This window comes from Branchiostoma floridae, chromosome 11, assembly GCF_000003815.2.
Source record: "Branchiostoma floridae strain S238N-H82 chromosome 11, Bfl_VNyyK, whole genome shotgun sequence".
Classification (NCBI taxonomy): Eukaryota; Metazoa; Chordata; class Leptocardii; order Amphioxiformes; family Branchiostomatidae; genus Branchiostoma; species Branchiostoma floridae.
The window spans coordinates 17,926,333-17,945,552 of NC_049989.1; the positions used below are offsets into that span (position 1 = coordinate 17,926,333).

The 19,220-nt window shown below is 43.9% G+C and overlaps 2 protein-coding genes across 3 annotated transcripts in view; one reads left to right on the top strand and one right to left on the bottom strand.

The window, feature by feature from the left end:
* Positions 1-17,815, top strand: part of LOC118426318 (rabankyrin-5-like) — a 42,975-nt gene extending 25,160 nt beyond the window's left edge. The window contains exons 13-23 of the mRNA XM_035835624.1: positions 125-377; positions 2,238-2,406; positions 3,388-3,506; positions 4,093-4,249; positions 13,148-13,348; positions 14,174-14,350; positions 14,876-15,023; positions 15,618-15,708; positions 15,865-16,136; positions 17,119-17,209; positions 17,677-17,815. Coding sequence (XP_035691517.1) covers positions 125-377; positions 2,238-2,406; positions 3,388-3,506; positions 4,093-4,249; positions 13,148-13,348; positions 14,174-14,350; positions 14,876-15,023; positions 15,618-15,708; positions 15,865-16,136; positions 17,119-17,209; positions 17,677-17,812 — 1,814 coding nt within the window. The 3' untranslated portion in view covers positions 17,813-17,815. The remainder of the gene's footprint in view (positions 1-124; positions 378-2,237; positions 2,407-3,387; positions 3,507-4,092; positions 4,250-13,147; positions 13,349-14,173; positions 14,351-14,875; positions 15,024-15,617; positions 15,709-15,864; positions 16,137-17,118; positions 17,210-17,676) is intronic.
* Positions 5,214-12,327, bottom strand: LOC118426311 (trichohyalin-like). 2 transcript variants are annotated; one of them, XM_035835615.1, is made up of 3 exons: positions 11,935-12,327; positions 10,857-11,014; positions 5,214-7,660 (listed from the first exon to the last, which is right to left on the bottom strand). In XM_035835615.1, the coding sequence occupies exons 1-3, from the start codon at positions 12,008-12,010 to the stop codon at positions 5,714-5,716; spliced, it is 2,181 nt and encodes a 726-aa protein (XP_035691508.1). In that variant the 5' UTR covers positions 12,011-12,327; the 3' UTR covers positions 5,214-5,713. The 2 variants fall into 2 exon arrangements, with proteins under 2 accessions (XP_035691508.1, XP_035691510.1); XM_035835617.1 differs by lacking the exons at positions 10,857-11,014; positions 11,935-12,327 and adding an exon at positions 7,910-8,156.
* Positions 17,816-19,220: the final 1,405 nt, after the last annotated feature.

Here is a 19,220-nt window from a genome sequence, read left to right on the forward strand (position 1 = left end):
AATCCAGTTTTCGAAAATCTTCCTTTCCTCTTCTATCACAAAAGCCCCAGAGAAAACAAATGTACAGTATTATTCATGACATTCAAACATTTTGAAACCTGACATATCCTTCCTACCATTTCAGCAAATGCCCTAAATGACAGCAGTGGACTTCAGGTCATTCCAGACTTCAATCTAAAAGACTCAGACGAGCAGACGGTACTAGGGCTGGCCCTGTGGGCGGGCATGCATGATGTGGCTGCCAAACTGTTGGGTGCAGGAGCTAGTATCAACTACAGGACCTCCGATGGGATGACTCTGTTACACTCAGCTGTACAGAAACAGGACACAATAAGTGCACTCTTCTTGTTGGAGCATCAAGCAGATATTGGTATTAGGTATGTTGGAGATCACTCACTCACTCACTATTACTATCCGGTTTAGCAGGCTCGGTTTAGCGTCTGTTGTTCCCTGATGGCTGTTTGAATGGGAGGCATTGTGTTTGTTTGGGATGACTCTGTTACACTCAGCTGTGCAGAAACAGGACACAATAACTGCACTCTTCCTGTTGGAGCATCAAGCAGATATTGGTATTAGGTACGTTGGAGATGGCTGTTTGAATCATTGGTATTGTTTTTGTGTGTCTGTTTGTTTGTTTGTTTATTTTGTTGTGCCTTCACACTTATTTTCATGTCGGGACCACTGTTTGGAACGTAGGTGTAAGGCTGTCTCGTTTCCTGCCCTCAGTTTCCTTCAAATCTATATTGTGCATCCATGTCAGTGGCCATGTCGGAGCCAGCGGTAAAATGTACAGATAGAAATTCACAATTATAGATATAGGAAATTGAGCTGGAGGAACACGTTGTTGTGGGGACTGCCACTGTCCTGGCGGCCCTTCAGCTGGTGGGAGCCATAGGAGGGGATGACAGTGATGACGACAGCCCGCCGCCCTCAGCCCGGTCTACAAAGTCTCGCGCCTGCAGTATCATGTAGACAGGCGCTACCGTGAACCTCAGAGGGTGGTACATGAAAAGTTTGAATGCGTCGCGATGTTGTCAATCGAATGTGCTTTGCAGCCTCTGCCAGCGCTTGAAACTTTCTCACAGTACGTCATGTCCTGAATGGATGTCCCTATAGCTCAACTGGTAGCAACCTAACAGATGAGCGCCTGGTCCCAAAGAGTTTGTAATTGGGAGACCCCCGGTCAAAGCCTGGGAAGGGCATTTCGGTTAAGGCTGCACCAGTCTTTTGGGTGGGATATTAAATGGGGATCCCGTATCGGAGGAGAGCACGTTAAAGGGCTAGCAAAGCATCCCTGTAAAAGAAATACCCTGCCGCGTACTGAAACAACAGCAAGGTCGCCAAGGAAATTTGACTTGACTTGACTTGCGGCTTGGCGCTACAAGGTGAACGTACACACATTGATACCCTAAGAATGTACTGTATAATGAATAGGGACCAATAATGGAGTTGTGTTAAACTCTGGATTTGTTTTACCCAAACAGACTTGACAAATATGGCTTTGCAAGTGAGGTTAAGACCTGAGGTTTCAAACATTGGTGTGGTTTAAGCGATTGTTTTCGATGTACATCTTCAGGTCCATATTTTGTAATCCATTGTTGTTTCTACCATCCAACGTTTTGTATCCTACATGAGCCACTGTTTCCTATCCAACCAATTATTACCTCCGTCGGGAGAATTTGCGGATATTGCAGCGGAAGACGAAAGTCATTTCACCTAATGATGATAAAAGAAACCAATTACTTACAGAAGCGTCAAAAATCTATTTTTGCTTCCCCATCATTAAAGACGAAGAGAGAATAATCTTACTATTGAAATTAAGGAACCCACATATTATTGAAGAAGTGGTTAAATTCGTTTTCCCCCGCCTCCTAAGAAGAAGTCAATCCCTACAAAGGTAGTTCTAGATGTTAGTATAGTACTTTGCTTTCTTGGTACTGTGTATCTGTTAAAGTCACTTTACTTATTATCATCATTCTATGCTACCTGTTCTTGCGATTATCATAGCCATTGGGCATGTATTTGCAAATAAACGATTTAATACTTCCAAAAAAAAAAACAAAAAAACAAAAAAACAATTATAGATAAAACAATTTCAGAACTCCGAATATTCCACAGATGTGTGCGACCTTCAATACATTCAATTACACTATTGATATTTGTGGTCTTGAAGTGGTGCTTTTGGTCTTGCAAAGAAAGTTAGAATAAGATGACAAAAGACATTTGCGTTGCTCCAGGACCCAGGAGAACGAGACCCCCCTGCAGCTGGCCATCAAGAGACACCTCCCCCTGGTGGTGGACGCCCTGTGCGTGAGGGGGGCGGACTTGAACTCTGTGGACGAGGATGGGAACCCCCCTCTGTGGGCAGCTCTGGAGAGTGGACAGGAAGACATCGCTTCTACACTGGTAAGTAGCCTGTGTTAAAGGCACCCAATGCAATATTAGAGCATTAAAACTGGAAATATTCTGGATAAGACAATTGGTACAATGTTGACATTTACTTCACCGTACTAGCACATTTGTATCATAATTTTATACTTTGGGCGTTTATAAAGAACGCACAAACAAGCCACAAATGGACCCCTTGAAGCTCAACATTAGTTTTCATGAGGGTGTGTGAGCTTCAATGTCTTGATATTTCTGGTATTGAAGCAATGGCCAGAAGAAGAAAGGGTTGGATAAAATGACATTTACTTGTGGAATGTGGAAATTTTTTTTTAATGTTTGACAGCATTACTGTAAATCTTGAAACCATTGCTTTGGTTTTATTTTTGCAATAATTTCTGCACTGAGCACATCATTGCTACATGTATATGCATTTTCAGTGTATTACTTCTTAACTACAGAATTGGTCAACCACGATATGTAGTTGTATTTTTTTTTCAAGAATAGATATATTGCAGTGTGTAGAAATGCTATTAGTGAGAACAGACATTCTGATAATTGTTGATCATATCTGAACTTTGCTCACTTTGCCATTTTTTTACATCTCTTTTTGTTTTGTCTATCTTTGTCGGCAGTTGGACTATATGGTATGTGACAGAAAAGTATTTTTTTAAACATTGCAGCATTGTATTGTAATTATGGTTTTCTTATTACATGCTCTCCCCTTGGAAAGGACAAAGCATTACTAAAGATTACAATTTTTGTTTGCATAACAAACCTATAGATTATTGTAAATGTATTCTCTTCTCCTTTTTTGTGATTTGCATTTTATTGAAACTTCTATTTTAACTAGAACAAAGCAAGAAGAAAGATGCATTTACTTGATTTGGTTTTGTTTAAAAAAAATTCATTGAGGGCCAACTTTCAGTCATGAAAACATCAACAAAAAGGAGTACAATAATTCTGTATCTCTAACAAGTAGGCACATGCGTTGTCCTCTAGGTGAGACATGGCTGTGATGCCACGTTCTGGGGCCCGGGACCCAACGGCTGTGAGCAGACTCTGCTGCACAGGGCCATCGATGAGAACAACGAGTCTGTGGGCTGTTTCCTCGTAAGAAGGTAGGTCTGTCTATTAGAATATCTTGTAGGAGTCTGACTAACTGCTTCATCTATTCCTGATAGTATTGATACCATTCCTAACAATAGCACTTAGCTAAACAATAGCAACCAAGGTGCATCTTCAGAAAAAGTTTTGTCAGTAAATAGGTAGAAATTTAAATTTAAGTTTGGTGTGTATCCAAGTAGTGGCTAGAATCTAGCTGAATATCCCAAACAATTAGCCAACAAAATAAATGTGCCTCGTCTACAAGTCATGACACTGTCCTCGTGAATATTACGTATTGCAGAAAGAGATTTTCAGAAGAGGCCTAGAAATGTGTTTTTTTCGCCCACCCAGTACATATTTAGTCCACCATTTTAGAATGATAGCATGATGTCCTCGATCATTTTAAGGTTCATTTTGTTCTATGGTCTATGCACAAATATTACTCGAGTTGTGCTGCTTTATTTTTAATTTCTGGCATAATCGCCTTATTTGCATAAAGAGCCCATCATCATGATGTCCCAACTGGACCATACTGGGTGGGCTGTGAAATGACAGTTTCCAGGTATCTTCTCATGGACTATATGTTTCTCCCCACCCCAGTGGTTGTGACGTGAACAGCCCCAGGAGACCTGGCCCTGGGGGGACGGGGGAGGAGGAGTCCCGAGACAGACAGGCCCCCCTGCACCTGGCCTGCTCCTGGGGTCAGGACATGGTCACACAGTGTCTCATCGAGCACAACGCTGACATCAATGCCAAGGTACGAACGCTTCATGTCAAACTGATTATCTTCTTCACAAGCTCCAAAGAGAGCTAAGTTTTCCATCTACTTCACAGACAAGAACACACACCATTAGGGTAGTGAACTCTCCGTCACAGTGTCTGTGACCTCATTTTGTCTCAGTTTGTTTCTTTTGGGTGACTGGTAAACCACCTTTAAGTGCGACACTAAAGTTTACACAATGCTGACAAGTTTGCACATGCTAAGGTACGGACCCATCATGTCAAACTGATTTATTGAGTTGCAGTTTGTTTCCTTTGGAAATTAAAACCACCTTTTAGCGTAACACTTCAGTTTAATGAGTCACACAGTGTCTCATTGAGCACAACACTGACATCAACGCCAAGGCATGGACTGTTCATGTCAAACTGATTCACTTAGTCGTAGTTTGCTTCTTTTGCATAACGTCATAGTTTGTTTCTTTTTGCGGTAAACTGCCTTTAGGCCTGAATCACCAAGTCCAGTTTTGTATAGTTACTGCACATGAACATTGGTGCATTGCTGCGTAACACCGGACTGGAAGGTTTGATCCACTCACACCTGGATGGACCATAATCTTTTGCATTAAGTGTGGTGGTATCTTAAACGTGCTCAAGGTGTGGCTCTACCCAAATACCGGACCTCTGGCTTTACGTTCCATCTGAGAAGACATCCTTAATGGAAGCTAGGAACCCATTTTTACCTGAGTTAAGTGAGAAAGTGCCTTTCCCATTTTCGGGGCCTTCTGGGAAGACGTCCTTAATGGAAGCTAGGTACTCGTTTTCACCCGAGTCAAGTGAGGAAACTTGTGTAAAGTTTCTTTCCCAAGGGTAAGTGGGGACCAGCGTAAGATTCCAGCCCAGAAGCTTTAGACCTAATGATAATAGACCAGTAACCCCTCCATTGACTACTTTGAATTTGCATAAGAAATCAACACACATAAATGACACAATGACTTTAATGATAAAGATGAGTGTTTATCAGTCTTATTACATAATGCCTACTAGGTGAAAATTATAATTCTAATCACTTGCCTTACCTCTTGACCCTCATCCATTATCAACAAATTAATATAATCTGTGCACATGATTTGGGTACTGTACCTATGTATTATGGATTTATGCAATTGATTATACGGTTGAAGTGACTTGAAAAGATCAAATGGTAGCTGATATTGCTTAACAGGTTGAAAAGATGAACCACCAAAAATAATTCTACTCTGACTTGTTAATGATAGATGCAGGAACCAACCAATGTACATTGTGCTCTGTTGTATGAAAATTAGGCATAGAACTTCCATCATAGAAAAAAGTTCCTTATGAAACAGTGAAGTGTATGAAGTTAGGCAAAACTTTTTTCTATCCTAAAGTTCTTTATGGCAAGAGATGTTGACCTTGTCGACACTCTATTCATGATGTTTCACCATCATCATCAACTTGAGACATTATCGTTTCTTGCATCAGTCTATTCTTGTTTGTCTTCTTCTTGGAGATCTTGTTGGTCAGCAACATCTTCCTGAAGACCTTCCTGACCATCTGTAGTTCCTTTTTCTTTTGTTAGTGTCTTCTTGTCCTTTTCATCACCATCATTCAGTGATTTGCCATCATTCAGTGAAGGCTTCACGTAGGACTCCCAGAAGTGTACCAGCGCCACCCTGAGTGCTGCTATAGCCTCCTCCTGCTTCTCTGCTCTGGTGGTTTGCTGTTGAACCCTCTTGTCTACTTCTAGTATCAGCTCCCCCTGTTTGGCTATGGTTCCGTCCTGCTCTGCGTTCTTCTGTTGTTCTACGTCGCTCACCTTGGTGTAGTAGTCCAGGACGGAGTCGCTGAGTTCAGCCTGCAACTGCTCCAAGGAGGAGACCCTCTCCTGACAGGTCTCCATCTGGAAGTCGTGGTCGTCGGCGACCATCTCCAGTTGGGCCACCCTTTCCTCCTGCGTCTCCAGCCTGCTTTGTAGATCAACAATCGCAGCCTGCTGCCATTGCAGGACGGCGTGCAGCTTTTCGAAGTATGACATGGGATCCACGAGCTTTCCCGTGTCGTCCTCTTTCCCTGGAAGGGGAAGGTCTGCGTCAGGCATTTCATCATTCTCTTGGTCAGGATCTTCTGAAGGATCCGTTGTCTCTGATGCCTCTTGATCATCATCATCATCTTGAGACTGCCTGTCCTTGTCTTTGCTTTCATCAATGTTTTCCTCTTCCTCTGAATCATCTGTGTTTTGTTGGTCAACAACCTGAAGGTCTTTCTGGTCATTTGCAGTTCCTTGGTCATCAACATCATCATCATCCTGAGACTGCCTGTCGTTGACTTTACTTGCATCGACTTCTTCTCCTCCTTCTTGTTCATCTGTGTTTTGTTGGTCTACAGCCACTTGCTGAAGGTCTTTCTGGTCATCTGCAGTTCCTTGATCACCAGCATCATCTTGAGACTCCCTGTCATTGTCTTTGCTTGCATCAACCTCTTCTTTTTCTTCTTCTCCTCCTTCTTGTTCATCTGTGTTTTGTTGGTCAACAACCTCTTGCTGAAGGTCTTTCTGGTCACCTGCACTTCCTTGGTTGTCAGCAGATTCCTGTGCATTCTTGTCTATATCATCAGCTAGCTGCTGCTGTTCACTCTGCTGTCCCAAGTGGACATCTATGTCTTTCTTCTCTTCTGTCTCTTGAGCAGTTTGCTGGAGTGAGTCTGCTTCACCTGTCTCAGCTGCAGTATCTTGCTGTTCTTCCTTTAAACTGCCTGCATCTGACACAGTCTGTTCTGGGATGTTTTCTTGCATTTTTTCGCCCTCCTGTTCTTGCAGGTTTTGTTGCTGTTCCTCTTGTTGTTCCTCTTGAGTCTGTAGTTGTTGCATTTGAGACTCCTGTTCTTGTGGAATCTGTTGCTGTGTCTGCTGCTCTAGATTCATTTGCAACTGCTGTTCTTGCAAAATCTGTTGCTGTGGCAGTTCTTGTTGCATTTGCATCACCTGTTGTTGCTGTGGTTGTTGATATATTTGGCCACCCTGTTGAATGATTTGTTGCTGAGCTTGCTGCTGTTGTTGAAGCTGTTGCACTTGCTGCTGTTGTTGAAGCTGTTGCGCTTGCTGTTGTTGTTGAAGCTGTTGTGCTAGCTGTTGTGCTTGCTGTTGTTGAAGCTGTTGCGCTTGCTGTTGCTGTTGAAGCTGCTGTGCTTGCTGTTGCTGTTGAAGCTGTTGTGCTTGTTGTTGCTGTTGAAGCTGTTGTGCTTGTTGTTGCTGTTGAAGCTGTTGTGCTTGCTGCTGTTGCTGAAGTTGCTGTTGTGCTTGCTGTTGTTGCTGTATTTCTCTTTGCTGTTGCATTTGCTGCTGTTGCTGCATTTGTCTTTGCTGTTGTCGAATCTGTTGCTGTTGTTGCTGTCTTTGTTGTTCCATCATCCGTTGTGCATGTTGTTGTTGTGCCTACAAAGAGCAACACGAAAAGGAAACGTTATGATACAAATCAAGAAGACACTTGTTATTAACACCATGTACACTCAGTCTGCTAATAATCCCTGTTACTGGGGCTCAGCAGTAAGAAAGGAGGAAGAAGAAGAAAGAAAATCTACCATAATGTTAACTCACTGCAAAAGAATTACTTAAAGAAAATGAAAGATGTAAAACAAGCTACCGAAGTAAGTCAGAGCTAGTTACAAAAGTGTGACTATATACTTGTGTATTTGACTGTTCTTGTTCAAGTGAATGTGTTTCGTCTAGTGGCTGCATATCAGCTTCTTCCTGGGTTTGTTGCACATGTTGGGTTTGTTGGTCCTGTTGGGATGTTTGTTGACTGGATGGTGTGTGTCCAGCCTGTTGCTGTGTTTGTTGATCAGGTGGTGTTTGTTGTGCATTAGAAGGTTGCTGATCCAGTTGCTGGGTTTGTTGAATTGGTGCTGTTTGTTGGGCTTGTTGTTGTGTTTGTTGAACGGGTGGTGTTTGTTGGGCCTGTTGTTGTGTTTGTTGTATGGGTGGTGTTTGTTGGGTCTGTTGCTGGGTTTGTTGGGTCTGTTGCTGGGTTTGTTGGGTCTGTTGCTGGGTTTGTTGAATGGGTGGTGTTTGCTGGGCTTGTTGCTGTGTTTGTTGGGTCTGTTGCTGTGTTTGCTGGGCCTGTTGCTGTGTTTGCTGAATGGGTGGTGTTTGCTGGCCTAGTTGCTGTATTTGCTGTCCTAGTTGCTGTGTTTGTTGGCCTAGTTTCTGTGTTTGTTGGCCTAGTTGCTGTGTTTGTTGGCCTAGTTGCTCTGTTTGTTGGCCTAGTTGCTGTGTTTGTTGGGTATGTTGCTGTGTTTGCTGGGCCTGTTGCTGTGTTTGCTGAAGGGGTGGTGTTTGCTGGCCTAGTTGCTCTGTTTGCTGGTCTAGTTGCTGTGTTTGCTGGCCTAGTTGCTGTGTTTGTTGGGCCTGTTGCTGGGCCTGTTGCTGTGTTTGCTGAATGGGTGGTGTTTGCCCGACTTGTTGCTGTGTTTGCTGACCTAGTTGCTGTGTTTGTTGGGCCTGTTGCTGGGCCTGTTGCTGTGTTTGCTGAAGGGGTGGTGTTTGCCCGACTTGTTGCTGTGTTTGTTGGGTCTGTTGCTGTGTTTGTTGGGTCTGTTGCTGGGTTTGTTGAATGGGTGGTGTTTGTTGGGCCTGTTGCTGTGTTTGTTGGGCCTGTTGCTGGGTTTGTTGGGTCTGTTGCTTGGTTTGCTGAATGGGTGGAGTTTGCTGGCCTAGTTGCTCTGTTTGCTGGTCTAGTTGCTGTGTTTGCCCGACTTGTTGCTGTGTTGGCTGGCCCAGTTGCTGTGTTTGTTGAATGGTGGGTTTGTTGAATGGGTGGTGTTTGTTGGGCCTGTTGTTGTGTTTGTTGAATGGGTGGAATTTGCTGGGCCTGTTGCTGAGTTTGTTGAATGGATGGTGTTTGCCCGACTTGTTGCTGTGTTTGCTGGGCCTGTTGTTGTGTTTGTTGAATGGGTGGAGTTTGTTGAGCCTGTTGCTGTATTTGCTGGGCCTGTTGCTGTGTTTGTTGGGGCCGTTGCTGGGTTTGTTGAATGGGTGGTGTTTGTTGAATGGGTGGTGTTTGCTGGGCCTGTTGTTGTGTTTGCTGGGCCTGTTGTTGTGTTTGTTGAATGGGTGGAGTTTGTTGAGCCTGTTGCTGTGTTTGTTGAATGGGTGGTGTTTGCTGGGCCTGTTGCTGTATTTGTTGGGCCTGTTGCTGTGTTTGTTGAATGGGTGGAGTTTGTTGAGTCTGTTGCTGTATTTGCTGGGCCTGTTGCTGTGTTTGTTGGGCCTGTTGCTGGGTTTGTTGGGCCTGTTGCTGGGTTTGCTGAACGGGTGGTGTTTGCTGGCCTAGTTGCTGTGTTTGCTGACCTAGTTGCTGTGTTTGTTGGGTATGTTGCTGTGTTTGCTGAATGGGTGGTGTTTGCCCGACTTGTTGCTGTGTTTGCTGGGCGTGTTGCTGGGTTTGTTGGGCCAGTTGCTGTGTTTGTTGTGCCTGTTGCTGGGTTTGTTGGGCCTGTTGCTGGATTTGTTGGGCCTGTTGCTGGGCCTGTTGAATGGGTGGTGTTTGTTGTGCCTCTTGCTGTGTTTGTTGGGCCTGTCGCTGTGTTTGTTGGGCCTGTTGCTGGGTTTGTTGAATGGGTGGTGTTTGTTGTGCCTGTTGCTGTGTTTGTTGGGCCTGTTGTTGTGTTTGTTCATCAGGAGGTGTTTGCTGCGCCTGTTCCTCTGTTTGCTGGGCCTGTCGCTGTGCCTGTTCCCTTCGCCTTCTTGTCTCTTCCATTTGCTTTTGCATATCCGTTTGCCTTCCTTTCTTCTGGTGGTGAAATGACAAAGACTTGTTGTCAATGAAATCCTATGATTATAAACATATTTAGCAGGTGCTCAAATAAAATTGCCAAAACTTAGTAATGTGGGTTCAATGTTTTCATGTAGGTGGGTTCAAACTGGCACAAGAATCATTTTCTCAACAATCAAGTCTCAAGCAAAATTGGCCCTTACAGTTTAAAAAAAAGCCGCTAGAGGCTCAAACTTTTACCACTTCTTTACGAGCCAAAGAACCATCTACCTTTGACAATCCATGACCATTGCATGTCCACAACACAAGATATGAAAACAGAAAGTCCTACTGCAGTACCTTAGACAGCTACCAGGAGGCCTGTAATGCAACCATTTTTTCAGTTTGGCAACATATCGAATATTGTAAATGTCAATCTGTAACTTCAAAGAGTTATGGTTATCTCAAACACTCACACACTCACACACTCACACACACACACACACTCACATACACACACACTCACACACGCAGACACACACACACACACACACACACACACGCAGACACACTCACCGTCACACACACACTCTCTCACACACACACACACACAAACACACACAAAATACACACACACACTCACACACACAGCCCTGAAAACATGGCCTTCTTGATAAAGGTAACAAAAGAAACAACAGTAATCCTTATCCACCCTAGCTCTCTCCTGTTCGGACATTTGTTGTACAAGAGCGCGCCCCTGCCAGACAGGCTATTCTCAAACATTCACACACACACACACACACACACTCACACACACAGCCCGAAAAACATGGCCTTCTTGCTAAAGATAACAAAAGAAACAAAGTATTTCTTATCTACCCTAGCTCTCTCCTGTTCGGACATTTGTTGTACGGGAGCGCGCCCCTGCCGGACAGGCTGTCGGGGTGCCCTGGCCTGATGCTGAACGGGCTGTCCTCTCTGCTGTATCGGCTGGCCCTGTCGGAAGCCTCTCATTGGTGGCTGCTGATTAAGACGAGCTGACGCCATGATGAGTTGTTTTTAGATTAACTTGTTGGCGATGTATCATCTTCTGGGTTTAAATCCTTAGCAGGCCACAACATAGTGCCCTCGAAAAAAGCGCTTAAAAGCTATTTTCTTCTCTCAACTGATTGTTGCTGTTGTCTTACTTGGGATTTGAGACTTAGGATCCAAAGATTCTGGGTTTGAATCCCTAGCAGGCTACAATGTTGTGCCCTTGGGAAAAGCACTTTACCTGTCTACCTAATGCCTATTTTCTCCATCAATTGGTACTGTGAAAATGAGTACCTAGCTTTGGTTAAGGATGGTCCTATCAAATGGGATGTAAGGCCAGAGGTGACGAAAGCCACGTTCAAGATCCCATCACACTTTAAAAAAAGATTTGGGGTAAAGATTTTAGTTTTACCGATGTACTGCGCAAAACTGATGCATTACGTCTGAAGGTAAATTTACTATTTATACCAAACAAACAGCAGAGCTCTGTCACACAAATGCTTGCTCCTATGAATAATCACTGATACTTTTTATTTCATGCAGATATGATATGAATATATATACTAGCTATGAAACATTTGGTGAAGAACAGTACCACTGTCTCTATTACCAGAGGCTGATATTGGAAGATTTTCCACATATAGTGATATACACAATGTTCATGTCGTGAGCTGTTTATGATTAACAGAAGCTGTTGGCCAACCTTACAGTTCTACCCCCTTTCTCTATCAGAACAAAACTTACATTTTCATCCTTTCATGCAATCTCATTCAATCAAATTACAACATTGCTTGTTCTAGTTTAACTTAAACATATCTGGATATTTGTAGACCTTACAATCTACTGAGCTGGAAATGTACTAAGGTCTTCTAGACTCTTAACTTTTCAATGTATGAAGTACAAAGTGTAAAAGATGTTGACTTACCCTGGCATTCAGCGTAGAAAACACCACACACGATCATCCAAACAAAGAATATTGCTGAATGTTTGATTCCGACCATGATTAAGAAAGTTCGCTAAGACTATCACTTAGAAATTGATGATCTCCACTTCACATGGGTATCTTGGAACCAAACTTTTCGTGAAGCCTGTTCAATAAAGCTTCAACAAAAAGCAAAATCACTATCGGTGCAATGTCTTTTCCACTTGCTATAGACAGCACTGTAAATATTACCAACAGGATGTGTACACGGGCCAAGCAGATTTTTTGTTAAATATAATCTCGGCCGGGCAAAGTTCAGTCCACGTTGCAGGATGTCGCGCCTGACTACTCTGACGTTCCGTCAACGTCATTTGTTTACGATTATAGCGTGATAACAACAGGAACATTCCTGTACTGCTGTTTGTTGAATCAACAAAGTATTTACACTTTGAGCACACCTTTCATGTGTGTTTTTCTTTAAATCATTTGAGTGGTTGGGATAGATGGGAGCCATGCAGTTAACAACAAAATAATTTGTACCCCTGGGCCAGTATTATTCCCTTGTAAATTTGTTGTTTTTTCATTAGGAAGGATCACTCGTTTGAGGAGGTGCCTCAGGCATGTTAAAGGGGAAGGGATAGCAACCCTACCTGAACAAATATACTAGTACCCTGCAACTGAAACAGCAAGGAACTTGCCTTATAATAAGTTATATGCCACTGGGCCCTCTCTCTGTCAGTCCGTCTTTTCCAGACTATGACAAACTACGCAAAAGAACTTAACGACAAAAGATTACAATGTCACTGGGCCCTACATAGGCCTGAACAAAGGCACAAATGAACATTCTATGTCTTCATATGATACAGAAGGCCAGACCAGGCCCTTGCCTTATGTGCCACTAGGCGCGACAAGGGTCTGAACAAATGAAGGAATGAACATCCCATATCTTCATTTCATAATGCAGAAGGCAAGGCCAGGTCTTTGCCTTATGTGCCACTAGGGCCTAGGTACTACATTAGGGTCTGAATGAAGAAACGAATAAAGACTTGCCTTATATGACTAAGCACTACAAGGGTCTGAAGGGACAAACGAATAAAGATACCATGTCTTAATCTCAGGACACAGAAGGCTAGGCCAGGCCCTTGCCTTATGTGTCACTAGGCACTACAAGGATCTGAACGAACAAACAAGCAAACATTCTATGTCTTAATCTCAGGATGCGGAAGGCCAAGCGCCGATCCACGTGGCCATCATTAACCAGAGTCCTGCCATCATCTCCCTGCTGCTGGCCCACCCCAGCGTGGACCTCACCGTCAAGGACAGGCACGGCCGCTCGCCGTTCGCCACCGCCATGTCCTGTAAGAACAACAAGGCTGCACAGGCTATTCTGGATAGGGAGCCTACTGCAGCAGAGCAGGTGAGAAGACTGTCTACATGTATTTCAGTATCTGGCATAACTGGTAGACTGTAGGGCTTGGCATCTCGAGGTCCTAGGTTTGCTACTTGCCATGTCATGTAAGAACAACAAGGCTGCACAGGCCATCCTGGATAGGGAACCAACTGCAGCAGAGCAGGTGAGATGACTGTCTACATGTATTTCTATATCTGGCATAACTAGTAGAGTGTAGGGCTTGGCATCTCGAGGTCTTGGGTTTGCCACCGCCATGTCCTGTAAGATTACTAAGAACAACAAGGCTGCGCGGGCTATTCTGGATAGGGAACCCACTGCTGCAGAACAGGTGAGAACAAGACTTTCCCTGACAGTGGAGTGACATCCACTGAGCCTTTTTGGTTTATCAGCCCAAAACATGGATTTGGTGTGCCAATGTCTACATGTATATGTCAACATTTGCCACTAAGAACTGTAATTTTGTGTGTCTGTATAGCTTACTGGTAATAACAACCCCGGGCTGGAAATACTGGGAACATTTGCACTTTTGTGCACACTAAATTGTAGCCTGAGTACCATCCGTATTCTACCGGGGCTCCTTACACTCGCTACCGCTAAAAAATTAGGGAAGTGAGTGTAAGGAGCCCCGGTAGTAATAGGATGGTACCCAGGCTAACTAAATTGGAGCTGTGCACCTAAGTTTTGACTGTGGGTGCACGAATGCAGCTAAGATATTGTGGAGGGTTATGAATGTAAAGGTTACAGGCAGTAGTAACTTACTCACATTCTACAGTAGTAACATGTTCCTAGAATTTTAAAGCCAGAAACAAACACTACTTCCATCCCTTGTAGGTTGACAACAAGGGCAGGAACTTCCTTCACATCGCCATCCAGAACTCAGACATCGAGAGCGTACTGTTCCTCATTAGTGTGCACGCCAACGTCAACTCCAAGGTCCAGGACGCCTCCCAGATGTCTCCCCTGCACCTGGCTGTGCAGGCGGGGTCAGAGATCATCGTCAGGAACTTGGTGAGTGAAAGTAAAAGTGATCTTGACCTTGATCTGTATTTACTTCATAAAAAAAGCAGACTTACATAGGCAGGAAACAGCTGAGCCTTCCTGAATTGTCTATAGTCTGTTAACAATAATTATCACATACAGATAATCTACTACTCACAGCTTACTCAGTGGACCACGGCTTAACGTCCCGTCCTAAGGACTGCAGCCTTTTCCAGCAGCGTGCATGTCGGGTAAGCAACACAGCCGGGATCAAACTTGCAGCTTCTTGGCTAGCAACCCCTCGCTGTAATGATATTCCCTGCTACAGAACAGCAAAGAACCAGGTGACCTATGTGCCACTAGGCACTACAAGGGTAACAACAACATAAGTTTCTGCACCTGCACAGCTGTTGGCAGGTGCGAATGTGAATGATTTGAACATCCAGAAGCAGTCCGCCCTGCACATCTCAGCCAGTCTGGACCAGTCCGGCAAGTAGTTGGCCGGCCGGGATTGACTGTACATTACCAGTAATACGACTTTCTATTACCGTACAGCTGTTGGCAGGTGCGAATGTGAATGATGTGAACAGCCAGAAGCAGTCAGCTCTGCACATCTCAGCCAGTCTGGACCAGTCTGGCATCAGCAGTGTGCTGCTGCAGAATGGTGTGGACTTCGATGGGCAAGACGACAGCCTCAACAATGGTAGATTCTGTTTGTTTCTTCTTCTTTTGTTTGGGCGGCTGCCCTCATCTTGTTGAGGATTCTGCAGCCTTTAACTTTACTTCTACTACGCAAGCCGAAGGGAGTTTTTTTTTTTTACTTAAATGCTTGCTTGAACTTGAACTACTGGGTGCAAAATGGACTTTTGTGCACTCCAAATTGCAGCTGTGCATTTTGACTGGGTGCACTTGAAATAATGAACAATCATGGTAAGTTCTGTTTGTTTTGCTTGAACTTTTGTTTATTCATGATGAAGTTGAATAGTCAAATGACTGGGCTAACAGACCTAAGATGGAAAAGTCATGGGTTTTATTCCTGGCATTCATGACTTGACAGGCCTTCCTCACTCCACCCATGTATAAAAATGGGTACCTGACATCGGTTAGGGAGGTAAAAGGCTGTGAAAAAGTACATGCGCTCTGCCTTCCAATACCGTGCCCTAGACACAGTGGATAACAGCCCACTGCTGCTATGGCCTAAAACAGACTACCGGACTACCGTTACATTTTTCTACCCCATACAGTTCTCAAGTACATGTATACTAAATACAGAAGTGTATTCTTCCCATGTCCCCAGCTCTCCACATTGCTGTACACCAGGGTCACCTGAACACAGCCAGAACCCTGCTGACAGAGTCACAGATCAACGCAGAGGCCATGAACCTCAGGTGGGCATGTCTCATCATCGTCTTGTTTAGCTAATGGCTTGGATGATAGACATAGATGAACCAAATTAGAAGAACATGGGTGACAATTATTTTGTTCTTTGAAAGAGAGAGACAGAGGTTGTGCTAATCTTTGTATATCCAAACATGTTTTCTCAGGGGACAGAACCCCCTGCACGTGTTAGCCCAGTACAGCAAGGACAACGCGGCGTCCATCTTTGACCTGTTCCACACCTCCATGCCGGAGTACCCACTGGATGCTCCTGACGCCGAGGGCAACACGGCGCTGATGCTCGCTTACATGAACGGGAACGGCGGGCTGTGTCGGTCCATCGTGAGGGCTGGTGCCAAGCTGGGCATCATGAACAAGCATGGCGTTTCCATTTTTAACGCACCTGTGGCAACCAAGCAGCTGCTGTACAGAATATTGGGTGAGTGGTAACAAATTTGCATAAATTAACATCAATTTGCATGAACGGGAACGATTGGCTGTATCGGTCCATCGTGAGGGCCGGTGCCAAGCTGGGCATCATGAACAAGCATGGCGTCTCCATCTTCAATGCACCCGTGGCGACAAAACAGCTGCTGTACAGAATATTGGGTGAGTGGTAACAAATTTGCATAAACTTACATAAATTTGCATGAACGGGAACGGTGGGCTCTATCGCTCCATCGTCAGGGCCGGTGCCAAGCTGGGCATCATGAACAAGCACGGAGTCTCAATCTTCAATGCACCTGTGGCGACCAAGCAGCTGCTGTACAGAATATTGGGTGAGTGGTAACAAATTTGCATAAATTTACATAAATTTGCATGAACGGGAACGGTGGGCTGTGTCGCTCCATCGTCAGGGCCGGCGCCAAACTGGGCATCATGAACAAGCACGGAGTCTCCATTTTTAACGCACCTGTGGCGACCAAGCAGCTGCTGTACAGAATATTGGGTGAGTGATAACAAGTTCTGGTTCTGGCCATGGCGCGTTGTTACACCGGATCCCTTGATCTCGGGAGTTAAACAACGTGCAGTCAGGTCAGTACTTGGATGGGATGAGTGTTTGCAGGCATCTGCTCATCCTAGACTATAACTTGGAGATGGGGTGTGTCATGTACTCTTGATGTAGAGGTTTGTGCACTCTGCTGCTTTGCCACAGTACAAATTTCATGGAGCAAGCAATTTGCCCTGGGTCTGGGCATGGACTAGAAAAGAGTTGCACAATGTAATCAGTTAGGGACCCATGTATGGCTGACAAAAATTCTTATTAATTCTACTATATATATTACTAATTCTACTATGTATATTACAACTTGTAATTGCAGCAAATGTTTCATATTTTTCATGAGTTACAACATTTTGTCTTAGAAAGGTTAAGTTACTTGTTTGATGTGTTACAGCTTGTTTTTTCCTTTGCATAACAGACATGTTGTCAAAAGAGCCCCCATGGTGCGAGAGCCAGAACTGCATGGAATGTATGGCTAAGTTTGGGGTAGCAACAAGGAAACACCACTGGTGAGTGTTCTAAAAATAAAAACTTGTGGTATGTAGTTGTATTAAAGCTAAGTAACTGAATTTATAGTTTACATTGTAGTGCTACTACATGTATGTCTACTTGATGAATTTTAGAGACTGTTCATCTGGTATACCACAGAACAAGATTTTAAGGTTTTAAGCTGCCATCACACTATTGATGACCTTTGGTCAAATTTCTTGATCACAAGAAGGTCGCTGAATTCAAAAGTCTCCAGAAAGCATATTTCATGCCTGAAAAACCTTCTCTGTCACATTGGATAAGGCTTTTTGACCTGGAAATATTAACTGATCTCTAGAAACTGTGCATTGCTCTGTTGCTTCCCAAAGTGTCCTTTTAAATAAATTCAAGCTCAAAGACTCACTGAAGTTTAGCTGTGTTTCAGTTATATGTTACACACACATTTCAATTAAGGGAAAGAAATAATTTACCTTTCTTTCCTCTCCAGTCGACACTGTGGACGTATCCTGTGTGGGAAGTGTTCCTCCAAGATGATACCCATCATCAAATACGAGCAGCCCAAGCCCATCAGAGTCTGCGACCTGTGCTTCGAGGTGCTGTCCATGGGGGCCATGTCTCCTTAGAGAGCTACATTTGTAATAAGCTAATTCACATATTATGATACAATTTTAAAGTTTATGTTCTTGGCATCCATCTGTCTTGGAAGACAATGGAAGGCAGACAGTTATTAATACTCGCCGTCTGCCTGGCCTACACGTGACTTTTTAAGGTGAAGGACGGATGTGCACGTCCTTCTCCACCCTCTCGTCCACTAGCGCACTAAGTCTCACAGGGACAGAATTGCATGCTACATGTAAGACGGCCCCAGCAGATGCAGAGTTACCGTCTCCTGGGAGGACTTCCGACCAAAGATGCAAGGGGTTCCTCCTAAAGTTTATACCCGTACACAAAAATAAAGCGCTTACCATCAAGCTTTTGATTAATCCTCTGATCCTTTTCAAGTTGAAATGACCCAAAGCTTATGTCACACATCCAGACCAACCAGAAGTGTGACATGAGCAAAAGGTCAAAGGTGCTTGGAAGTCTGTATCGACCCCTGTCTCGGTTGAGGGAAGGTTGATAGGCTCTGATGTAGATGGTCTCGCTTTATTTTTTGTGTACGGTCATAAAATTTAAAACTGTATCATAATGTTGATTACCGTCACAGAATTACATTCGAAGCTAACTCATAGTTTCAACTGCTCATGAGCAGTGTGATGCACTGTGGGTACTATGTCAAAGTTGAAGGCCCCAGAGACATAAACAAAACAAAACTGAACATTGGTATCAAGCATGGTGAAGACAATAACAGTTTACAAGTTAGGGGCCCTCACCTTTGACCTTGCATATGCACAGTTAAAACAGTGAACCAGCTTATTGAGAACAAAGAAATTGTAGTCATATTTTTAGAGGGCTGAAAGCTGCATATGGTGCAGTGTTTACACTGAGTTCTATATTTAGTCTATCAATGCTAATATGATATCAATATAAACTCGGCACAAAAAGTTTGGAATATGAACTTTGGCTGATCATATTTCCGCTGTTTCTGCATCAATTTTAATTTGTGATATATCAATAGAAAGCGTGTGTGATTTCCTTTCATATGGTATCAAACTCCTAATCATTATAAATTCTCGGAACGAGCACCAGGACTACTTACGTCAGTGGGTCGCGAAAAAAAAGTGCCCAAATTTCAATTTTTGTGTTCAACTCTGCATCATCCTGCTGGTATGGGATTTTTGGGTGTCAAGGATTCAATCTATCCATTTTTCATCTTTGGTATACAGAACAAAAATGTTTATCTTTAACATTTGGTAAGAGTATATGTGCCCTTTTGGCTGTTGGATGACCGAATCGAGGTGTGGATGCGGCAAGGATAATGCCACGCTGACTGTCGCACGCATACTGCTTGGTGGAGGCAGTGTCATGGTGTGGTGTATGTACGGCTGCCACAGGAAAAACAAGGTTTAGCATGTTCCCAGACAGGACAAC

What these genes read in the sequence shown, in the direction of transcription:
- LOC118426311 (XM_035835615.1), bottom strand. Translation starts at nt 12,010, where the DNA reads ATGGTCGGAATCAAACATTCAGCAATATTCTTTGTTTGGATGATCGTG. An exon ending in TTTCTACGCTGAATGCCAGG is followed by an intron (nt 11,015 to 11,934) that starts GTAAGTCAACAT and finishes TCATGGCGTCAG; the next exon opens with CTCGTCTTAATCAGCAGCCA. An exon ending in CCGAACAGGAGAGAGCTAGG is followed by an intron (nt 7,661 to 10,856) that starts GTAGATAAGAAA and finishes TGCTCTTTGTAG; the next exon opens with GCACAACAACAACATGCACA.